The sequence below is a fragment of the Maniola hyperantus genome, chromosome 7 (genome assembly GCF_902806685.2).
Source record: "Maniola hyperantus chromosome 7, iAphHyp1.2, whole genome shotgun sequence".
NCBI lineage: Eukaryota > Metazoa > Arthropoda > Insecta > Lepidoptera > Nymphalidae > Maniola > Maniola hyperantus.
The window spans coordinates 9,164,163-9,181,038 of record NC_048542.1 but is presented as its reverse complement, the minus strand read 5'-3'; the positions used below and the strand labels follow the sequence as shown (position 1 = coordinate 9,181,038).

At 33.3% G+C, this 16,876-nt stretch overlaps 1 protein-coding gene across 4 annotated transcripts; it reads right to left on the bottom strand.

Moving 5' to 3' along the window:
- Positions 1 to 1,243: 1,243 nt before the first annotated feature.
- LOC117983581 (chymotrypsinogen A-like) lies at positions 1,244 to 16,876 on the bottom strand. Of its 4 annotated transcripts, none has more exons than XM_069499681.1 (7): positions 16,425 to 16,876; positions 15,221 to 15,400; positions 14,915 to 15,125; positions 3,889 to 3,998; positions 3,274 to 3,438; positions 2,876 to 3,035; positions 1,244 to 1,753 (listed from the first exon to the last, which is right to left on the bottom strand). In XM_069499681.1, exons 1-7 carry the CDS (start codon positions 16,668 to 16,670, stop codon positions 1,530 to 1,532), a joined length of 1,296 nt encoding a protein of 431 aa, XP_069355782.1. In that variant the 5' UTR covers positions 16,671 to 16,876; the 3' UTR covers positions 1,244 to 1,529. The 4 variants fall into 4 exon arrangements, with proteins under 4 accessions (XP_069355782.1, XP_069355781.1, XP_069355780.1 ...); XM_069499680.1 differs by lacking the exons at positions 14,915 to 15,125; positions 15,221 to 15,400 and adding exons at positions 5,358 to 5,568; positions 5,655 to 5,834; XM_069499679.1 differs by lacking the exons at positions 14,915 to 15,125; positions 15,221 to 15,400; positions 16,425 to 16,876 and adding exons at positions 5,358 to 5,568; positions 5,655 to 5,834; positions 6,463 to 8,862.

Here is a 16,876-nt window from a genome sequence, read left to right as displayed (position 1 = left end):
TCTGCAATTTGACCCGGCAACCCTAAGGAATTTTGAAACTTTGAGAGTCCTTAGTCAAAAGTCAAATCTTCAGCTTCTGCCTCGTGGATTATTGAAAAATCTTAGAGTGATCCAAAGCCTGACTTTTATTTTACTAGTATCAATTCTGTTCCACGGAGAACTTTTTCTTTTCCGATTTTGGTAGGAATTCAACAATTTTCCGATTCAGTAAATAATCCGTAAAAAAAGTTCTCTCTTTTGGAAGGAAATGATGTTGGGAGAAGAAAATCAGACGAAAATTTCTCACAGTGCGTTCGTTACCTAGTTAAGTCTCTCCTTTATTAAGTATAGCTTTTATGAATAAAAGCCTCTTTTTTAGATCTTGATTTGATTTATAGTAGAAATTAAACCTTATTGAAAATTCCACTGATAAAAAGCTTATTTCGGGAAATTATCTCCTGTAATTTTTGAATATCGGATCAAAGGCATAGGATAGGGGCTACAACAGAGGTACCTTGATTTGAGATAAACTAAGGATTAAACCTATAATGATCCTGAAACATTTTACTCGGTTCGTTAATCCACCTGATCTCTGTTGTATAGAGGTTATGTACCTACTACACAATATAATATGTACTTAATTAGTAAGTATTTACTAAAATAAATGCCTCTTGATATTTACATAAGCACAAAATGTACAACTGAATAATAAAATAATAATATTGCTGTGACCTATGATGAAAATATGGCATACTTATCTAAGATTGTGACAATAAAAAATTACTTAGTAGGAAATCGGTATCACTTGTTTAAACTATACTCTTTTTTTTTAACAGACGAGTACCGAAAATTTTGACTACGTTGTTATTGGTCACAGCTGTGCCCGCAACTTCGATTGCGTGTGACTACTCAAATTAAACTATTTTCAAAAAACCAACGTCAGTCACAACTAGAAGTTATTTTAATTAAGTAGGCATTAAATTATTGTTGGTGTTTCAATTTTGGTGTCATTTACTATTTTTGGTGCCATAAAGTATTTATTTGATGTTATATTCTGCAATATCCGGTGATAGGTTAAATATAAGCCATTTAAAAATGTGGATGGATATTAACGAGTGTATATTTTTAAAACTTGGCTGAATGTAGAGAAGAATAAAGAATCAAAAGTTTCCATAGTATTATTTTCTCAATAAAATCTTCATAGACTTCCCGAGAATAGGTCATTACGAACAAAAGTATACCAGTAGGCACAGTAGCATATAAGTAGATCTTATTATATTTATTTTCCCAGCTATTAAATAAACATGACTGTGAGGTTATCATTAAGTTTCACCTCTATAGATATCGAATAAGAACAACTTACAACAAATTTCCAAATAATACTTCTACCTATATACGTATATTTATCTAAAGTTTGTTGCTCTTCAGCTACTTTTTTCATTATCTTTAGTCAAAACCATATATTTTTTTCCGTACATCTCATCTCCGTGTCATCTCCATCTCATATTCACTTAGGTCTGCTTCATTAACAGTTAACAGCACTTTATGTTTCAAAAATCAATGATATTTTGTATCCATGGCAAATATTTGGAAACATCGGTGAAAATCGCAAAAGCGTTAGGATTGCAAATTGCAGCATCTTGCAGTGATAATGTGTGTGATACAATCCCTTTAACATACCAAGCTCCAGGGACAGACGAAGCTTTAAAGTCTATTATATCAGGAACAAAGTACGCAAACGCGCCGCCACTATCGCCATTACACACTGAAGTCCCTGGAATATAAAATAGGTTATTATGTATTAAGGTTACTGAAACTATTACATTATTTATATAGGATTATTAGGAGTTATGTGCGTTTTAATTAATTAAATATCACTTGCTTTAACGGTGAAGGAAAACATCGTGAGGAAACCTGCATGCCTGAGAGTACTCCATAATGTTCTCAAAAGTGTGTGAAGTCTACCAATCCGCACATGGCCAGCGTGGTAGACTATGGCCAAAACCCTTCTCACTCTGAGAGGAGACCCGTGCTCTGTAGTGAGCCGGTGATGGGTTGATCATGATGATGATGATGAAATTACTGTACAGATCATGCCCACGTGGAATGGTGCCAAAAACAATGGCTACATTTCTGGATTATTATTAAGATTAGTCATAGTACGTAGGTACATAACATATTATGTAAAAAAAAAATTTGACTAACTGTCGCACAAAAATATATCTTGGACCTGGTGAGTTTTTAACAAAGTGGCTCGACAATGGTACTGATTCTGAGCACAACAAAATTTTAGAGTATTCGCATCCTCTTCTTACTAATGTAATATGAAAATGAGGTCCAACTCGTATGCAGAATTTGATACTCGTTCACGCGTACACATTTTAAAACTACCTACATTGTGTTGATAAGACACATACCTACAATATTAGACTAGTAAGCATTAAAACGTTTTGTAGTAAATTTTTTAGATACATGTATTCTTATTGTTAGCTACATAGATACTACAACTAACCGCATACTTTATTAAGCTAATAACAGAGGAATGTGCAGTGCTCAGACAAGCCGCCAATCGCTTACAAGCACGACCAAATCAACATTGTAATCCTTTGTTTGTGTGGAAATAAATTATAAAGTAATTTTTTTAAAAGTTTATAAAAGTAAGGTTTTTGGTAGCTGCCAGTCGCAAGCCTATTTTTTAAATTTGTAGCGTGCTCTAAAATGCTTGATAATATAAGAATTCCTTGGCGGTGTTTGCTGTAATGCACGAGAATTACGCGATTTTCAAACGAGCCAAGAAGAATTGCAATAATTACACAATTTGTTCAACATTATATAAATTTTTATCCAATTCAATTAGATACAGTAATTCTTGGCTAAAAGATTTGACTATATTTACCATTGTTATATCCAGCACAAAATCTTTTCCCATTCCTTAGAAAATTTCCGTAAAATAGTGGGCTACTATAGATACATTCCATATTTGGAATCTGACGCATCCTAACTGTATTTAGTGTCGATGATAGGGAAAAACTTTCATCGAACCCCCATCCAACAACCTGAAAAATTAATTTAAGCCGCTATCAATAAGACAATAATTTTTACTATAATATAAGCTCTGCATCGCTAAACCTGAGCATTTACTTGTAACAAAACAAAATGGCATATTGTTTTAACCTATCATGTAACATTTGCTAGTGCAAGTGAATACTCAAGTTTATCGTCGTCTTTAAGTTGCTGCATTGCTGAAGATTTAAAGTCGTCGATCCTATCAATACTCTACCGAAAAATGCTAACCGTGGCATATGCATCATATGGAACTCTGTCCCAAACAGTATCATTCCAGAGGCAAGCTGGTTGTACATAGTTGTTGTATACCGCCTCCGTCCTTAATTTAAGCAGAGCGATATCATTGCTGGATGTTGAATATAGAAACTCGTCGTGAACGTATACTCTATGAACCTGAATTAAAAAAATATCACATTATTTAATCGTATATTTCATTATCGTTTTAATGGATTAATTAACTAGCCGCCCCGACTTCGCATGGGCAGCTTATTATATTTTATTAAATGAAATAATAATGTATGTAATAATGTAATGTAATACTCAGGAGTAATGTAGTTTTCTACTGGTGAATGAATTTTAAAATCGGTTCAGTAGTTTCAAAGATTACCCCCTAGTAAACAAACTTACAAATATTACCTCTTTATAATATTAGTATAGATTAATAGAATGTATTTCAACCTGTTATAAGTATTATTTTTTCAAGAAATATACCACATATTATAGCTTTTTCATATTTCCAACAATTCCGGAGCTTAAGTGGGATATCCTACTTAAGCTCCGCCAATTTCCATCGCAGTCAAATACTAAGAGATAAGAAGATACGAGATTTGGAATTATACATACTTCTTTTTCTTGTATAGTAGCATCACTTCGAAATAAATGATATTTTCCTAATGCTACTCCAAGAATTTCAGGAATTACAGGAACGCCGTGTATTGAAACACAATGAGCAGCTGTGGACAAAATGTACTTTTTTAGTTTTTTTTTTTCATTTTTAGTAAATAATTATAGATAAGAATAATATGTTCACCTTATACTTCAATCATTAATCAAAACAAAACACTATGCCAGGCCTCTTTCAATAAAATTATAATTTTCTTTAAATGATCTTTGTTTTTCTTTCGTGTTGCTACTTCTCTAGTCATTACGTTTTATTTCTTTGCAGTTTAGACATTATAACTAATTAGGATTCGAAGAGATTTCCTAAAAAATCCATGTTCAATGCTGAGTATTGGTTCACAGCGAAGTGTTCACACGTCTTGTCGAAAATCAAAAGAAAGTCGAAAGACATGAATATTTTAAGCATATTTGTGTGGGCAAATTAAGTACAGTTATATTAGGTAATAAAACCGTTTTAGGGCATATTGAAAATGAAAATGAAAATGAAAATCTTTTTTATTCGTATAAACTTTTACAAGTGCTTACGAATAGTCGGATGCATCTACCACTGGTTCGGAATGCCTTTCCTGCCGAGAAGAACCAGCAAGAAACTCGGCGGTTGCTCTTTTCAAATATTTGATATAGGTACAAGATTATGCCATGTATAAAATAGTATTTGCAGTCTTGTGCGTTGCTGGAACGAGCTGCAGGTCAAATCCACGCTCTTTTATCATTCAGATAATCTTCAATTGTGTAATATGCTTTTTTCAGGAGCATTTTTTAATAGATTTTTTAAACTTGTGCAAAGGTAAGTCCAAAATAGTTTGCGGGATTTTATTATAAAAGGTAATACCCATACCCACAAATGACTTTTGGACTTTCCTGAGGCGGAAGGCAGGAGCTGCAAGTTTGTCTCTGTTTCTAGTTAGCCTATTGTGTAGATCACCAATTTTCTTGTAACTAAGAATATTTTGTCTTACAAAAATTATGTTATTATAAATATATTGAGAGGCTACAGTAAGGATATCTATTTCCTTAAATTTCTCTCGAAGGGAATCGCGTGGTCTTAAGTTATAAATTGCGCGTATTGCCCTTTTTTGTAATACAAAAATTCTCCCAATATCTGCCGCTTTACCCCATATTAAGATTCCATAAGACATAATACTATGGAAGTAAGCAAAATATACTATCTTTGCGGTTTCCACGTCAGTTAACTGCCGAATCTTTCTAACAGCGTAAGCGGCAGAGCTTAATTTGCTAGCAAGAGTTGATATATGGGTGCCCCATTGAAGCTTCGCATCTAAGACATATGACATATACACCTACATTGAAATTTGAAAACTTAATAAACATTCATATAAACAAAATAGTGAAGTTAGAGGGAAAAACAGATATCCCCAAAAAAGCAGCAAAACATGCGACTTAATATTTACCTGTTAAAACAAAGTGTTTGGATATTAAAGTTCCTCCACACACGTATTTAAATGTAACTCCATCATGCCTGTGTATTGCAGCATGCCATGGCCAATCCCCGGCTTTAGTGTTAACACCCTCGACTATTAAATCAGTGTGTAGAACTTTGCGCCTGCCGCAATGTCTGTCAACATGACTAAGGACGCCAACTGGAAAATCTCTGAAATACTTCTGTAAATCCAAAAATAATATAAATACCAGATATTAATGCCAGAGAACTAACACGGGGATTTTTGAAACCGAATAACTGAACGTACCAAATCAGGGTGATTGCAAAATTCTTCGCCATTAATTTTGAGACTGGTCAAATATGGCGGAGCGAATGGGACTGCCTGTCCCCTGACGTTAAATGTAAAGTCGGAACTACTTTTAAGCAATATTATGTTGAAAACATTTTGGATATTATCTTGCTCACTTGTAAATCTTGCTGATTCTTCCTGAAAGGTAATATTTCTATTTTCACTATTATTACATTACATTAATATTACATTTATTAGGTATATATTAAATTAATATTGAAAATAGTACCTACACGGAATTATTTAAAATCATAATTCTCCTTAGAGGGTCGTAAAACCTCCATATCATTTTAAATAATTCGAAAGAGTTATTTATGTTAAAAATTACTAAGACTTGCCAATAATTAGTAGAAGTAGCTTGCAACCCGCAAGCTGTAGCTATAAACTTAATGCCTTAAAACCGGCCAAGTGAGAGTTGGTCTCTCACCAGAGGGTTTAGTACTACAAAAGAAGTAAATGGTAAGAATCACTTTTGTTAACGAACCGCAAAAAAATTTGGAAAGAGAAACTGTTAACTGTGGCGTTAATAATCATCAATCACATAAATCTTTAATGAAAATAGGATACCTGGAAAATAATATCTCTAGGTATTAAGTAGGTAGAACTTTAAATTAAAACAATAGATCTCTAATGATAATAATAAACGGGGAAATATAGCCGTCTGTTTTTGATTGCAGGATCGTTTATTTACAGACTTGCTAAACATGCCCCATTTTGATAATTAAAAAAAAATCTATGCAAAATTCGGTAATTCTTAGTTACTTACCAAAAAAACTGCAGCTTGTGAGTCAAATTTCAGTCTTATAAAAGTAGCAGGCTCTAAATCTTTTTTTATAGTAACATTGTATCCTTCTTTTAATCCCTCTTGGAAGACTGAAACTATTGTATCATCTTTTTCACATGGAAGAGCATGATACACGGGAAGAGGGCGTATACTTTTATAAAACTTTATAGTATTTACATTTAAAGCTATAGATAAAATTACAAAAATTACAGCTATTGGCTGTTTAAGCACTTCCATTATTTTATTTATTTGGTGTCAATCGTTCAAAGTACAATCACATTTTTCACCTCCTCTTCTTCGTTTTTCTTCTACACTTTTTTGATAAAACACTTGTCTTAGATATTAACTACACTACTTTTTACTTATCATGAGTATTTACATGTCGAGTTATAGAACACGTATGCTGCAACGTCAATATCGTTATCGTTACAGTCGTAATAATAAAATTGAAACATTTAAAAAATCCTGCTCAGCGCCTAATGGAAAATGTCACTGATTAATAAATATTTCGGTATTAAATTATGAAAATCTTGCGCTTTTGCTTATTTTTTAATCTAGGAATCCATTGTTTTCCTAAGCTAAGAAATCTGGACGTGGTGTGGTATGTGTACCATATTAACTGGCAAATAGCACTTTTGGTTCACCCAATGGCTCAAGGTTATGAACATTTTTTATTACAGGGCGATACCTCTCCAACTGGTAGTTTTTGAGATCCCTTAGGGTACCCTAGTTAGTTTTCCACGTCCAGCTCTCTCTATAATTTTAATGGCTTGGAATATTTGACTTTTTTTGACGCACAAGGAAAGTATGGTGAAAAATTCCCACACAAAATTGTGCAGGAGAACCGATCAGTCCGTAACTTCAAGTAGGTAGCTTTATAATAATAAAAAAGAACATTTCCATAGGGAGCCAAATATCTTTTTTGCAAGGAGGGTTTTTGAAAGGCATGAGTGCTTTACAATTTCTTTTCACGGAGACAGGGTTTGAGCCAATTTTATTTCCCACAACTAAAATTGGTGCGTTGCTATTAAAATATCACAAGGCGGAATGTGTGTTGCATCTACGGGATCTACCTATTTATAAATTGCTTTAAAAGAGACAGGTGCGTTTAATGTTTTTTTTTTTTGAGGTACGGAACCCTAAAATTTGAGTGCGCAGATTTTTTAACACTCCCTGATACTCCCGACAAAAGTATTTAATAGCTGTACCTACCCAAAGCTCTCCATCTGAAGTAAAGCCGCATAAAATACTTATTTTACTTTAAAAATCTCCTTACAGGGGATAAATTGCGTGCTTGGTACTGACAGAGCAGTCATTTTACGAGTTTTATGTCCCCCACTTTATCACAAGTTGAGGTTTAGCGTTACTATTGAAAGAACTCGAATCGAATAAAAATCTGCTGTGCTTAGGTATTTGACTTAAACTCTGGTTTCCCAAGATAGCGGTGCCATCGCAATATAGCGGTCTCTACTTGACGGCCGGAAGACGGTTTGCAGTTAGGTATGTGTATTTTAAGCAACTAAATAATATCACTTGTATTAATTGTGAAGGAAAACATCGTATGTAAACCTACGTGCCCAGGAGTCTGTAGTGTTCTCAAAGGGTATTATGAAGTCTGCTAATCCACACTTGGTCAGCGTGTAAAATAGTCTACAGTATCCCTTCTCATTCTGAGAGGACAGCTGTGATCAGGTAGTGGGCAGATGGTGATGGGTTGAGATGATGATGATGATGATGATGAGGATGATGCTTACCTAATCATCACAGCTGCTATCCTAGGAAACCAGAGTTGATATCGAATATCCATTCGATGTAAACTTTGGTTTATATCGAATAGCTGTGCAATCACAATATAGGTGCCTCTATGTGATGACACCGAAATAGAATTAGAAGATTTTTTATACCGATACCACGTCCTCTCTATTTCTCTCAGTGAGTCAATGTATATAATATATTTTAATATATTAATATTATTATTTAATATTAACACACGTAACAAAAACCCAGAGATTTAAATTAAATTAAGTTACTTAGCGCTTCAATTTTGGGCAGTGGTGTCCGTTGTTATAATAAAATTCCGTCCAAAGTTTAAAACCAGAAAGAAGGTTTAAAGGGTACATAAAAAAAAAGGTTTTGTAAGAAAGGCTACACTTTAGACGATTATATTTCGGACTTCGTCCTCGTAGACTACATAAATTTCAAACCCCCATTTATTTATAGTGGAATTTCAAAAATCCTTTCTTATTGGATACCTACTCTTTACAAAGGACATAATATGCTCCAAATTTCATGTTATAGGTTTAGGCCGTGCGTTGATATACATAATATTAATTTTATGTGTATGTATATACAGATATCGCAGAGGTCGCTTGGACAGCTCCTCTACAACAATGAAGTAACGTTACTTATCAATATTTATAATAAGTAATTTGTATTGTTATTCTTAACAATTTTTTATTAAGTATTTCAGCAAGCTCAATTAATTTATTTTATCTTTATGTTTTCTATTTTTAATGATTTAACTTTCAAAAAGTGTACTATGCTTTTTCGTACTCTGAATACAATATTGATTATGATTCTGATTCTCTAGGAAACTATGATATCATCAACAACATAAATTTCAGTGATGAAACACGATTTTATATACTTTCCTCTTAGTAACAGCGCCAATATCCTAAGCCGCAGCTCCACCTACTACTTAGAGCGTCATCAAGGTTTTGTCTCTAAAGTGAAATCAATGACATTCGAAAACAAATAGTAACAAACTGTAAAGGCCTTTTGGATAAAATCTGTGAATCAATTTTACGTTTTCGCTAAAGTAAATAAGTTTCTCGCTTAGTAAAAATTGGATAAAACAGGTTTATTGATGATCATGACTGCACGAAATTAAATATACCTAACAAAACTATATTAGTATTTTATGCCTATTTAGCGCTATGTCCGCGGATTTATTGAAATTTAAAAGTCGATTTTTTGCTTAAAATGTTTTGTGATTAGATGACACTAGCTTATGCTCGCGACTTCGTCCGCGTGGACTACGTAAATTTCAAACCCCTATTTTACCCCCTTAGAATTTGAATTTTCAAAAATTCTTTCTTAGCTGATACCTGCGCATAATAGCTATATGCATGCCTTTCAAGTAGTTTCAGCTGTGCGTTGATAGATCAGTCAGTCAGTAAGTCAGTCAGCTTTTGCTTTTATATAGGTATTTAGAATATTATATTTCCTGTTCAGAAAGATGGACAGGTTTCTACACAAATTTTTCGACTATTTTACATTACAATGGTGCTGTATATGTTAATGATTTTATTATATCTTGCCAAAAGTCTACATTGTAAATTTTTTCAATCATCACTGTCAACAGTCAACACGCCATGGTCTTGCTCCACCTGAATCTAGCGGCTCCCTGCGATTTGTTTAATGTCGTCACTCTGTCCATTTAGTGGGGGGTCTGCCGACGCAAGGTCACTATTTTAGCACCTTGGGACCCAAAGTTTTTCGAACTACGTGCCCTGTCCATTACCTCTTCAGCTTCGCAACCCATCGAGCTATGTCGTTCACTCTTTTTCTCCTACAGATCTCATCATTCCATCCTAATCCCTCTCTATGCAAAAACATAACTACAAAATAAATAAATACACCGGTCAATTGTGCAAGTTAAATTCGCACAGGAAGGGTTCCGTACCATCGTACAAGACGTAATAACACTCTTAATTTTTAGTATATAGATATTATGTAGATAGGTAGGATTCATGGTTTTCGGATTTTTCCCTTTACTGTATTATAAGACACCTTGCTTTTCATGATTCTAAGTCAACGGGAAGTACCCAATTGGTTTTGATTTCTTTGATGGGTCTTGGCAGACATACAGACAACGAAGTGGTCCTATAAGGGTTCCTTTTTTCTCTAGAGCTACAAAACCCTAAAAAATAAAAATCTCAAAACTACACACCTTTTTCACTACCATATTTTATTAGAAACAGAGTAATCCATTTTAAGTAGGTTGACAAGCGCCAACATACCAACAGTTTGTCGGGTTTGCCCGTAAATGATATATCCGAGCCAGGGTCTGACGGTGAGAAATGATGTAAAGAAAAAAATACATGGATCATCTTGAGATTGACAAGCCTTGAAAAATATACTCACATCAAAAATATTATCTCTGACTGGTAACAGAAAATAGCTTCTTAGAGTAGGTATCTCGATGGTTCTTTGTAAATACGTCCAATTATGGAAGTCAAACTGCATCATTAAATTAATCTATTTTATATTACTAGTAATATAAAATAGATTAATTTACTTATTTAATTTATTTTATATTAGTAGTAATATAAAAAGGCAAAATATGTTAGTTTGTGAGTTTGTGTGTTGGGGGAATTACTAACGATCCAATTTTGGAAATTATTTTATTCATCGATAACTACTCGTATATTATGGCCGAACTATAAAATAAGTTTATCACGCGAACGCAGTCGGGGGCACAAGGCAGTCTTATATTTAAAAAAAATGTCAAGCGTTCCGTACCACCGTGAAATATATGTATAATAAATGTACCTAACACTTATGTAGAACACTGCAATTTAATGACAGACTGCGCCATGTATACGTGATTTAGTAAATTAATTTTTTGCAAACACATTTTGATTTTATCTGTGATGTAACCACAAATTCATGGTTTTCGGATTTTTCCTTTACTTGTGCTATAAAACCTTCCTACCTGCCAAATTTCATGATTCTAGGTCAACGGAAAGTACTCCATAGGTTTTCTTGACAAACACGACAGACAGACTGATAGAAGGACAGACGGACAGACAGACAACAAAGTGATCCTATAAGGGTTCCTTTTTTCCTTTTGAGGTACGGAACCCTAAAAATTAACAATTTCATATGAGTAACATTATTTGCACGTGGCGAGACCAATAATAATTAATCTATGATTATTTGTTGGCTTTTTACAAAATAACATAGTCACTTTAGTTGGAACTCTACTTAGTGTCTGGCTAATGCCCGCCATGCGTTACAATAGTTTTAATTTTATTTTTTTGTAATTTGTTTGAACGTCTCATGCCACATGCCCTATCTATTTTATTGTACGTCGATGGTACTAGTCGGAACTAGTTCAAGTTATTAAATAACAAGTTTCGATAAATAATGTCTCAAACCAATTCTGATTTTTTGATAATGAACCAACTAATCGATTTGTAATCAATTAACAATAAGCGAATTGTATATAGGTAGTATATTTTTAATCCCATATTCTCTAAGGGATTTAAAAATATGGATGGATATGAAGAAGTACATATTTGAAAACTTGGCTGAATAAACTGACGTGTGTCTTGATTGATAATATAATTTGAATGTCAAAGTATCAAAATTCCCCAAAATTTTTTTTTCTCACGTTCATCTTTCCCTTCATTCTTCTTTGCGAACAAAAATATACCAGTACAGTAAGTAACATTTATAATTACGTAATATTATATTTATTTTCCCAGCGATTAAAAAAACAAGTGAGGTTATCATTAAGTTTCACCTCTATAGATATCGAATAAGAACAACTCATAACAAATTTTCAAATAATATTTTAAGCAATGGCTATTTAGAAGCTCATTTCACACTACGGGATATAAATTATATTATAGTGAAATGAACTATACTTATATAATATTATAGGTACGTATATTTTAAAGTTTTTACTCATTGGCTACTTTAACAATATCATCTTCAGTCAAAATCATATTTTTTTTCTGTGCATCTCATCTTCGTGTATGGTCCTATGTTCTGCCTTTCCTATATCTGATACTTATGCTTCATTAACAGTTAACACCACTTTATGTTTCAAGAATCAATGATATTTTGTATCCATGGCAAATATTTGGCAACATCAGTGAAAATTGCATAAGCGTTAGGATCGCAGATTGCAGCACCTAGTGATAATGTGTTTGATACAATCCCTTTAACATACCAAGCTCCAGGGACAGACGAAGCTTTAAAGTCTGCTATATCAGGAACAAAGTACGCAAACGCGCCGCCACTATCGCCATTACACACTGAAGTCCCTGGAATATAAAATAGGTTTGTTATATTGTAATAATATCGTATTTGACAGGTATTAAAAACTGTGGTTCTACGTTAAGCACTGATGTCTTAGGACTCCATAGAAAATGTATATTTTACGTTCCATTATAATGTATATAATGCAAGAAAAAACGAAAACAAAAATATTATTTAAATATCCCGGAAAAACGCTTTCCTGATAATATGGCGCCTCATACGTCATCGTGACGTCACTAGCTCGTATACTTTGGTTCTTGACTATGCTATACACGCAACTGTTTACGAGCATTTGGCATCATCAACCAATCAGCCAATCACAGCCGTTTATGATCATAATATGACTAAAGCAGACAAAAAATCATATTCTTTGTCGAAATATCTTCTATTTTTCTTAACTGACTAATTAGTTGGTTTCCAAAATTCATATTCAATACTGATGCCATCAATAGATCCTATATTTTACATGCTGTCAAATACCCTATTGTAAATTTTAATATCTAACTGTAAGGTACATTAATTATTGTTCAACATTATAAAAAACTGTATCCAACTGATTCAGACGCAGTAATGTTAGGCTGAAAGATTTGACTATATTTACCATTGGTATATCCGGCACAAAATCTTTTCTCATCCCTGAGAAGGTTTCCGTAAAATTCTGGTTTACTATATATACACTGTATATTTGGTATCTGAGGCATACTAACTGAATGTAATGTCGATGTTAGGGAATCACTTTGATCGAACCCCCATCCAACAACCTGAAAATCGAATTAGAACCGCTATCAATAAGACAATAATATTATTGATATGTGACAACGGAAATGTCTTCAGCCATACTAACTCTGTCTTCACTAACTCTATCTTCATAACACAACTAATAACTCTATCTTCAGCCATACTGTTAATGCTGTGTTTGTCAAACTAGATCGTTGTATTTTTTACTTTTATTAAACTTTGCATCCTGAGAATTCACTTGTAACAAAACAAAGAACATTCGCAGTTTTGAACCCGTATGTGTCTTTGTTATTTGCTGAAATTCTCATTACAAGTGAATGCTTAAGTTTAACATCGCCTTTAAGTTGCTGCATTGCTGAAGATTTGAAATCATCGGTCCTATCAATACTCTACCGAAAAATGCTAACCGTGGCGTATGCATCATATGAAAGTCTGTCCCAAACAGTATCATTCCAGAGGCAAGCTGGTTGTACATAGTTGTTGTATACCGCCTCCGTCCTTAGTTTAAGCAGAGCGATATCGTTGCTGAGTGTTGAATGTCTAAACTCATCGTGAACGTATACTCTAAAAACCTGAATTTAAAAGAAATCACATTATTTAAACGTCTGCTTCATCATCATTTTATAATGGACTAGCTTATGCTCGCGACTTCGTCCGCGTGGACTACGCAAATTTCAATCCCCTATTTCACCCCCTTAGGGGTTGAATTTTTAAAAATCCTTTCTTAGCGGATGCCTACATCATAACATCTATCTGCATGCCAAATTTCAGCCTGATCCGTCTAGTAGTTTGAGCTGTGCGTTGATAGATCAGTCAGTCAGTCAGTCAGTCACCTTTTTCTTTTATATATTTAGATTAATGGAACGTATTTCACCGTGATATAAGAATTATTTTCTCAAGAAATATACCACATTATGGCTTTTTCATCTATCCAATAATTCCGATATTCCACTTAAGCCCTGCCAATTTCCATCGGAATCAAATACGTCATATTAATTTGCCATTTCGGCATATACGAGTAAGATAAGAGATTTGGATTTATACATACTTCTTTTTCTTGTATAGTAGCATCGCTTCGAAATAGATGATATTTCCCTAATGCTACTCCAAGAATTTCGGGAGTTACAGGAGTGCCGTGTATTGAAGCACAATGAGCAGCTGTGGACAAAATGTACTTAATTATGGATAAGAATATGTTCACCTTATACTACAATCATTAATTACAACAAAACACTACACGGGACCTTTTTCAATAAGATGATGATCTTCTTTGAATGATAATCTGTTTTTCTTTCGTGTTGCTACTTCTCTAGTCGTTACGTTTCATTTCTTTGCAATTTAGATATTATAACTAATTATGGTTCGAAGTGATTTTCTAAAAAATCCATGTTCAATGCTGAGTATTAGTTTACAGCGAAGTCAAAAGAAAGTCGAAATATATTATATGAATATTTTAAGCATATTTGATTAGGCAAATTAAGTTTTACGATAATAATAATAATAAAACCGTTTCAAGGGGATATTGACATAAACACCTACATTGAAATTTGAAAACTTAATAAACATTCATATGGACAAAAAAGTAAGCTGGAGGGAAAAACAGATAGCCCCAAAAAAACAGCAAAACCAGCGACTTAATATTTACCTGTTAAAACAAAATGTTTGGATATTAAAGTTCCTCCACACACATATTTAAATGTAGGTCCATCATGCCTGTGTATTGCAGCATGCCATGGCCAATCCCCAGCTTTAGTTTTAACACCCTCGACTATTAACGCAGTGTGTAGAACTTTGCGCCTGCCGCAATGTCTGTCAACATGACTAAGGACGCCAACTGGAAAATCTCTGAAATACTTCTGTGAATCCAAAAATAATAGTATAAATACAGATTAATTCATGCCAGACAACCAACACAAGGATTTTTGAAGTAAAAACGAATAATTGAACGTACCAAATCAGGGTGATTGCAAAATTCTTCGCCATTAATTTTAAGACTAGTCAAATATGGCGGAGCGAACGGGACTGCCTGTCCCCTGACGTTAAATGTAAAGTCGGAACTACTTTTAAGCAATATTATATTGAAAATATTTTGGATATCATCTTGCTCACTTGTAAATCTTGCTGATTTATCCTGAAAGATAATACCTATTTTTATACTCACTATTTACATTATTATTGAAAATAATACCTACATGAAATTATTTAAAATCATAATATTCTCCTTAAGACCTCTATTATCATTTTAAATAATTTCGAAAAAATTACTTATATTAAAAAAATACCAAAACTTGATAATGTAAAAGTTGGGTTGCAAGCTGTACACCGTGTTTTCAGGAGCAGTTTTGTTTAAAAATAATTCACTCCTATCTCCATAGCTTGTCTATAATAAGAGGTTGCTTTAGCAAAAAGATTCTTTGCAACTTTCAAATATAATAATAATATTTTTAACGCTAAAATTTCTGACTATTTTGCTCCCTTATACGCTGCTTCTTCTTTCAGTTAAGATGGGAATATCTTTATTGCACACGCTAGACAAAGTTTGTCTTGTGTGTGCAATAAAGATATTGTTATCTGATCTTAATTAATAAATCTCTAATGGTGAAAAAATTTAAACTATTAGAGAAAGATAAACTATTGACTATACTCATGAATCATATAAATCTTTAACTAAAATAGAGGATACCTGGGAAATAATATCACTAGGTAGAATATTTAATTCTCCTATGTGTTACATTATATTTTTGATGTGCAATGAGAATGTAAAACAAAAGATCTCTAATCATAAACTTTAAAAAATATAAATGCGAAAATGGATTTATATTTTCGCATTTATAATTTTAACGAGCTTATGCTCGCGACTTTGTCCGCGTGTACTACACAAATTTGAAACCCCTATTTCACCCCCTTGGGGTTGAATTTTTAAAAATCCTTTTTTAGCGGATGCCTACGTCATAATAATTATTTGCATACCAAATTTCAGCCCGATACGTCCAGTAGTTTGAGCTGCACGTTGATAGATCAGTCAGTCAGTCAGTCAGTCACTTTTTCCATTTATATATTTAAAGATGCTCATATTTGTTTATTAACTGATCACAGGATCGTTTATTTCTGAATCCAAAATTCGTTTCTTCTTTCACGTTCATCTAGTTACTTACCAGAAAAACAGCAGCTTGTGAGTCAAATATCAGTCTTATATTAGTAGCAGGCTCCAAATCTTTTTTTATAGTAACATTGTACCCTTCTTTTAATCCCTCTTGGAATACTGAAACTATTGTATCATCTTTTTCACATGGAAGGGCACGAAACATGGGAAGAGGGCGTACAGTGGTATAAAACTTTATAGCATTCACATTTAAAAGTATTGATAAAATTATAACTACTGACTGTTCAATCACTTTCATTATTTTATTTATTTACTTGTTGACACTTTTTCAAAGCACTATCACATTTTTCTTCTCTTCTTTGTTTTTCTTATACACATTTTTGATAAAACTAGTTTAAACACAGCACTACTTTTTACGTATCATGAGTATTTACATGTTGAGTTGTGGAACACGTATGCTGTATCGTCATTGCCGTTAGTGTTACAGTCGTAATGAGATAATCG